Source organism: Carlito syrichta, unplaced genomic scaffold (assembly GCF_000164805.1).
Source record: "Carlito syrichta isolate Samal-C Ts95f unplaced genomic scaffold, Tarsius_syrichta-2.0.1 Scaffold311396, whole genome shotgun sequence".
Lineage (NCBI taxonomy): Eukaryota > Metazoa > Chordata > Mammalia > Primates > Tarsiidae > Carlito > Carlito syrichta.
Window position 1 is genome coordinate 1,286 of NW_007255492.1, and position 7,300 is coordinate 8,585.

The window sequence follows — 7,300 nt, forward strand, 5'->3', positions numbered from 1 at the left end:
GTCTTCCAAGTAGCTGGAACTACAGGCATGTGCCACCATGCCTGGCTAATTTTTTAATTTACTGTAGAGATGAGGTCTCACCAAGTTGCCCAGGCTGGTCTCAAACCCCTGGGCTCAGGCAGTCCTTTCATCTCGGCCTCCCAAAATGCTGGGATTATAGGCTTGAGTCACCACACCTGGCCTTTTTTTTTTAAAGGACAGATTCTTGCTGTTAGCCCAGGCTGGAGTACATGGAGTACAGTGGTGTGATCATATCTCACTGCAGTCTCAAACTCCTGGGTTCAAGCAATCCTCCTGCCTCAGCCTCACAAGTAGCTGAGACTACAGGTGTACATTAGCATGCCTCACTAATTTTTTAATTTTTGTAGAGAAGGGGGTCTTGCTTTGTTGTCCAGGTTAATCTCAAACTTCTAGCTTCAAGTGATCCGCCTCAGTTTCCCAAAGTGCTGGGATTACAGGAGTGAGCCACCATGCCGGACTTACCATTCCTATTTAAACACACACACACACACACACACACACACACACACACATTTATGTCTATATATACAAATAAATATTTTAAAGGATACAGAAAACAATAGAAAAAATGGTTATCTGTAGGGTGGGGAAGGGAAGTAGATGGCTAGGGGACAGACGTCAGAGGAAAACTCATTCTTTTTTTTTTTTTGAGTTGGAGTCTCACTCTGTCACCCAGACTGGAGAGCAGTGGCCGCTCCCGGCCACCGCAGCCTCGACCTGCTGGGCTCTGGCGATCCTTCCACCTCAGCCTCCCAAGTAGCTGAAACTACAGGCACACACTACCACGTCTGGCTAATTTTTGATTTATTGTAGAGATGAGATCTCGCCAAGTTGCCCAGGCGGGTCTCGAACCCCCAGGCTCAGGCAATCCCCTCACCTCAGCCTCCCAAAGTGCTGGGATTACAGGCTGAGTCACCAAGCCCGGCTGGAAACTCATTCTTTACTGAATATCCTTTTAGGCCTTCTTAACTTTGTACTGGGTTAATATTCAAAAATAAATAGGGTAGGGCATGGTTGCTCAAGTCTGTAATCCCAGCACCTTGGGAGGCCAAGGCAAGAGCTCAGGCATTTGATACCAGCTTGGGCAACTTGATGAGACCTTGTCTCAACAGTAAATAAAAAAATTAGCCAAGCACGGTAATGTGCACCTGTAGTTCCAGCTACTTGGAAGGCTAAGGTGGAAGGATCGCCTGAGCCCAGCAGGTTGAGGATGTGATGACTGTGAGCATGCCACTGCACTCCAGCCTGGGCAACAGAGTGAGACTCCAACTCAAAAACAAATAAATAAATAAATGAGCCTATTCATACTATCTTCGTGAGGGCTTCTGAGCAATATTATACGTGTAATAATTTTTTTCTTTGGCTGGACACAGCAGCTAATGCCTATAATCCCAGCACTTTGGGAGGTCAAGGTGGGAAGACTGCTTGAACACAGGAGTTCAAGACCAGCCTAGGCAACACAGTGTGACTTCATTTCTACAATAATAAAAAAAATTAGCCAAGTATGGTGGTGTACACCTGTAGTCCCAGCTACTTGGGAAGCTGAGGTAGAAGGGTCACTTGACCCCAGGATGTCAAGGCTGCCGTGAGCGTGGTTATACTGCTGCACTCCAACCTGGGCAACAGAGTGAAACCCTGACTCAAAAAAAGTCAACAACAAACATTTTCCCCCACTCAATGAGATTCAAACCCTTTTTTGCTACAATGAAGATAGCAAGTAGTCATCTAAGCCTAACTGACTATTCTGCAGATGGCTTTTTTTTTTTTTGAGTTGGAGTCTCACTCTGTCCCCCAGGCTGGAGTGCAATGGCACACTCAGAGTCACCGCAGCCTTGATCTCCTGGACTCAAGTGATCCTTCCACCTCAGCCTTCCAAGTAGCTGGAACCACAGGCGTGTGCCACCACACCTGGATAATTTTTTTATTTAATGTAGAAACAAGGTCTTGCCAAGTTGCTCAGGCTGGTCTCGAACCCCTGGGCTCAGGCAATCCTCTTGCCTCAGCCTCCCAAAGTGCTGGGATTACAGGCTTGAGCCATAGCACCTAGCCAGCTTCTTCTTCTTCTTCTTTTTGGTCAAATCACCCATGGAGAGCTGACCAGGTCCAGAAACAGTTGTAAATGCTCAATCACAGGGGCTGGATTCTACCCCTTCAGGGCCTGGAGCCAAGAATGGAGAGGCCATAGTTAGCTGGATAGATGTCCTAAGTCAGGAATCACTCACCCGGTCATAGGTGTCCCCTTCCAGTTCTCCCCATTTCCTGCCATCCCATGAGGTGACTCGAACTTGATTCCCATCCCTGATCTCTTGAGGTATGTAGCTGTGAAGGACCTTCTGAAGTCTGCCTGTTCTCGAAGTAGAGAGATCATTGGCAGCAAGATTGCCTGTGGAGATAAAGATATGTCAGAGTCGGGCCCAGTAAGACATCTCACCAGCAAGGGTGCTGATAGAGAGTCAAACCAATCTTCAACAATCCCAATCAATGCAGACTCCAGCAGCTGGGACATATATAACATAATAAATGTGGCATAGTACCGGTCAACCTAGAGTGGGATTACAAAGAAAAACACCTACATGGGCCATAAAGGTTAAGTAATAAATGAAACAGACCAGGTAAGAATATTTATAAAGAAATATGCTCTCTGTCACTATTTTGGAAACACATGTCTCTCTTCATCTTTGGTAAATACTATGGTTTATTTACCCAAAAATTATTCTCTTCTTATTCCTTAGTAATAGAACCCCAACTTTTAGGGAGGGCACAATGTACCTAAAAAAGACTACATTTCTCAGCCTTTCTTTTACAACTAAGTATGACTATGACTAAGTTTTGGTCAAATCGTTGTAGGCAGGAGTATCGTGTGGGAATTCTGGGAAGATGTTTTTTAAAAGCTGACACAACTGGGAGATGAAATGAGTCTCTTTCGCCCAATTATTTCCTCCTGACTTGAGTTTGAATATGATGGCTGGAGTTCCGACAGTCATTCTGTACATGAGGCAATCCTGAGGATGACACTAGCAATAAGATAGGTTGTAAAAGGAAAAAGGGAACTCAAGTCCCTGATGATTGCAGAGCCTCTTACCAGCCCTGGACTGTCTGTATCCCAGCTTCTCTTATGTAAAAAGAAAGATAATGTTTTCTTTTTCAAACCATTCAGTTAGGTTTTCTATTACAGGCGAACAACTCTAATTCTGACTTACCATCTACCTTTCCTTTTCGGTCTCTCTTTTTTTCCTCCTTTTTTTTGAGTTGGAGTCTCACTCTGTTGCCCAGGCTGGAGTGCAGTGGCACGCTCACAGTCACCGCAGTCTCGACTTGCTGGGCTCAGGTGATCCTTCCACCTCAGCCTTCCAAGTAACTAGAACCACAGATATGTGCTAACACGCTGGCTTATTTTTTTTATTTATTGTAGAGATGAGGTTTCACCAAGTTGCTTAGGCTGGTCTCAAAACCCTGGGCTCAGACAATCCTCTTGCCCCGGCCCCCCAAAGTGCTGGGATTATAGGTTGAGCCACCACACCTGGCCTTTCCTTTTCCCTTTACTGGCAGACATGAGTTCAAGAAATAGCTCACTCTGCTCTTAGTTCTACAATAAGAAAAATATTATTGCAAGCTTGATGATAAATGTCAACTGACATGTGGCCTCAGAGTCAAGGAGTGACAAGGATGGGTAGAAACTGCAGGGAAGAACAGGCGAGTATATACCTTATCTAATGGGAGTGAACCAGCTCAGTGTTCCCAAAAAGAAATATCCCCATTTTTTAGAGCATTCGAAGAAGTAAATACTATATTCTCTGCTCTAGAGGAATTTGCAGAAGCATATGGAAAAAGGAAAGATGGGTTTCAGTTTTGGCTCTACCACCAATCCTTATAAGATTTAAGTTATTTATTAAGTTATTATTAAGTTATTTAATCTCAACAAGCTGCTCAGTTTCTCCCTCCATAAAATGTAAGGGCTAGATTAGGTAAACTCTAAATTTCCTTCTTACACTGAAATTCTGTGCTCCTATCTTCTTAGGATCAAGAGTCAGTCACTTGGGTGAGGAGCTGGGATGAAGGTGGGGTAATGATAGTTCAGCACACTTTAGAAGAGTAACTCTCAATTACTTCTTCTTTGTCCTTCTTCCTCCTCTTAGTTCAAGTTCCTCATCTTCCATGTAACCCTATCCTTATTCATCTTCCTTCTGATCTATTTCCACAGCCCTCAGTCAGATCAGGACAGTCTAGTGTACAGGCTGGGCTTTTAGCACTGGACTAATTAATCCCATGCCAGCATCTTTCTCTTTTCTGGACTTCCAGAAGGTTAAGACCAAATGTGATACCTTTCTGGATCACCCATGCAGCTACCCATGAGGCTGGAGGCTAACTCAAACTGTATAGGCTGACTAATAAGAAATGGAAAAAAAGGGCCTAGGCCCATCAGAAGGGCTCAGGCACATGGCAAAAGAAGCCTCGCTGAGATCCAGGTTGGGTGTGGAAATCACGGTCTCTTGTGGATATTTCTCAGAGCCCCAAGGAAAAAAATTCTATTTTAAGGCAGGATGTCGGCCAGTGGATGGCAGAAGTGAGCTCTCTTCTGGACAGGACTGCTCTACTGAGATAAATAAGGCAGGGGCTTATCTCCAAAGAATTCATAATCTTGAAGAGGGAAAAGCTATACTTTCAGTAAAGCTCTAAGGCAAGGTTAACATGCAAGGCTGAAGCCCACGGTGTGGGAGCATAGAAGAGAGAAGCATCATTTCTGAACTGGCCAGTGGAGGTCATAAGATAAGACATCCAGGAGGTGGCACCATTGAGCTGAGATTAGAAAATCAAAGGCTTTAGACAGCCCAGTTGGAGTGGGGTGGGATGGAGAAATTCTAGAGGAAAATGTAATATGAGCTAAGGTTTATTAGAGTAGTGGAATATGGCTGAAGCACAGAAAGCTAGGGGAAGAGTCATATATGAAGTACATAAATGGTGGCTGCAGCCAGATCTTATCATTTTAGTTGGCAAGCTAAATAAACTTAAGTTAAATTTTATAGAAAAAGGAAACAGCTGAACGCAGTGGTTGAAGCCTGTAATCCCAGCACTTTGGGAAGCCGAGACGAGAGGACTGCCTAAGCTCAGGGGTTAGGGAAATGTGATGAGACCATGTCTCTATAATAAATCAAAAAATAAGCCAGGCGTGTCAGTGTGTGCCTATAGTTCCGGCAACTTTTTTGACACTCAGACTCAAAAAAAAAAAAAAAAAAAGAAAGGAAAAGGAAACATGAATAGGGGTACAAGTGTCATGAAACAGAGCCCTGCTCAGAGGCCTTGCTCAGCAATCTTTCTTGACCAACTGACAGAGAAATAAAGGGAATAATCACAAAGAGAAAAAAGATACAAGCTTAGCAGGCAAACTCTTGCCCCTCTCATCTCGGTCCTGAGACCAGACAGCCTACCATATTCAGTGTGTCCCTGACAAGGTGAGGTAAGGAGCTCTCTCTGCCCAAGACACCAGAACCCTGACTTACGGCAACAACCAGTCTGAAGCAATGCTAGTGTCTTTCCCCCAGGGGCTGCACACAGGTCAAGTACAGTGTCCCCCAGCTGCAGGCCGAGTGCCAGCACAGGCAGCAAGGAGGCAGCATCCATCAGATAGTAGTCCATGACACCCAGGCTGCCGGATCTGGAAGAAAGGCCAATTTATTGTCAAATACCAGGACAAGACAACCACAGGGAGTCAAGACCAACAAGTCCATGCCCTCAGGAGCCACTGAGATCCAATCAGTAAGAACTCATTTCTCAGACCCACACTGACTTATTCACTTACTCACTCATGCATCCACACAGCAGCTAGGCATGCTTTTATTTATTTATTTTTTTGACAGGGGTGTAAGAAAGCAGGAATTTATTGAGAGGACAGGAAAGCTCCTGGCAGTAGGAGGGGTCCCGAAGGGTTGCCCCAGACGCGCTTTTAAAACACAGATCAACTCACTCCAATCTAGCCATGTTAGCCACCATGCTGTTCCTAATAAAGTCACACATGCTTCTGTCTCTGGCTTTTGCAGTTGCTGTATCTTCTGCCTGCAACATTCATTGCTCAAATATCCTTGATTTGCTTCCTCACTTCTTTCAGGCATCTCCTCAAAAGTTACCTCAGGCTGTGCACAGTGGTTCACACCGATAATTCCAGCACTTTGGTAGGCCAAGGTGAGAGGACTGCCTGAGCCCACAGGTTCGAGACCAGCCTGGGCAACTTGGTGAGACCTCATCTCTACAATAAATCAAAAAATGAACTGGGCATCGTGGCATGTGCCTGTAGTTCCAGCTACTTGGAAGGCTGAGGCAGAAGGATCACCTGAGCCCGGCAGGTTGAGGCTGCAGTGGCCAGAAGCGTACCACTGCCCTCCAGCCTGGGTGACAGAGTGAGACTCCGACTCTAAAAAATAAAATAAAGAGCCGGGCTCGGTGGCTCAGCCTGTAATCCCGTGTCTTTGGGAGGCTGAGGTGAGTGGATTGCCTGAGCCCCCGGGTTCAAGACCCGCCTGGACAATGAGACTCATCTCTACAATAAATCAAAAAATCAACCGGGCGTGGTAGCACATGCCTGTAATTCCGGCTACTTGGAAGGCTGAGGCAGAAGGATCGCCGGAGCACAGAAGGTCGAGGCTGCGGTGGCCAGGAGCGGCCACTGCACTCCAGTCTGGGTGACAGAGTGAGACTACAACTCAAAATAAATAAATAAATAAATAAAACAAAATAAAATGAAATAAAATAAAATAAAGCCGGGCTCGGTGGCTCAGCCTGTAATCCCACGCCTTTGGGAGGCTGAGGTGAGTGGATTGTCTGAGCCTGCGGGTTTGAGACCTGCCTGGGCAACTTGGTGAGACCTCATCTCTACAATAAAATCAAAAATTAGCTGGGCGTGGTAGGGCGCACCTGTAGTTCCAGCTACTTGGAAGGCTGAGGCGGAAGGATTACCGGAGCCCAGCAGGTCGAGGCTGTGGTAGCCAGGAGCGGCCACTGCACTCCAGTCTGGGCGACAGAATGAGACTCCAACTCAAAAAAATAAAATAAAATAAAATAAAATAAAATTAGCAGGGCATGGTGGTACATGCTTGTAATCCTAGCTACTTGGGAGGCTGAGGTAGGAAAATTGCTTAAACCTAGAAGTTCAAGGCTACAGTCTCATCATTTCACTCCAGCCTGGGCAACAGAACAAGACCCTGACTCAAAATAAAATAAATTGGCTCCAATTCGCATCACCTTGTATCTCTCTACCCTGCATTTTTTTTTTTTTTTTTTGAGTTGG

General features: G+C 45.5%; 1 protein-coding gene across 1 annotated transcript in view; it reads right to left on the reverse strand.

Annotated features, from left to right (window-relative positions):
- Nucleotides 1-2,228: 2,228 nt before the first annotated feature.
- LOC103271188 (5-methylcytosine rRNA methyltransferase NSUN4) overlaps nucleotides 2,229-7,300 on the reverse strand; it is an 11,749-nt gene continuing 6,677 nt past the window's right edge. Inside the window, exons 3-4 of the mRNA XM_008068640.2 lie at nucleotides 5,520-5,674; nucleotides 2,229-2,404 (exon numbers count right to left, since the gene is read on the reverse strand). Coding sequence (XP_008066831.1) covers nucleotides 2,229-2,404; nucleotides 5,520-5,674 — 331 coding nt within the window. The remainder of the gene's footprint in view (nucleotides 2,405-5,519; nucleotides 5,675-7,300) is intronic.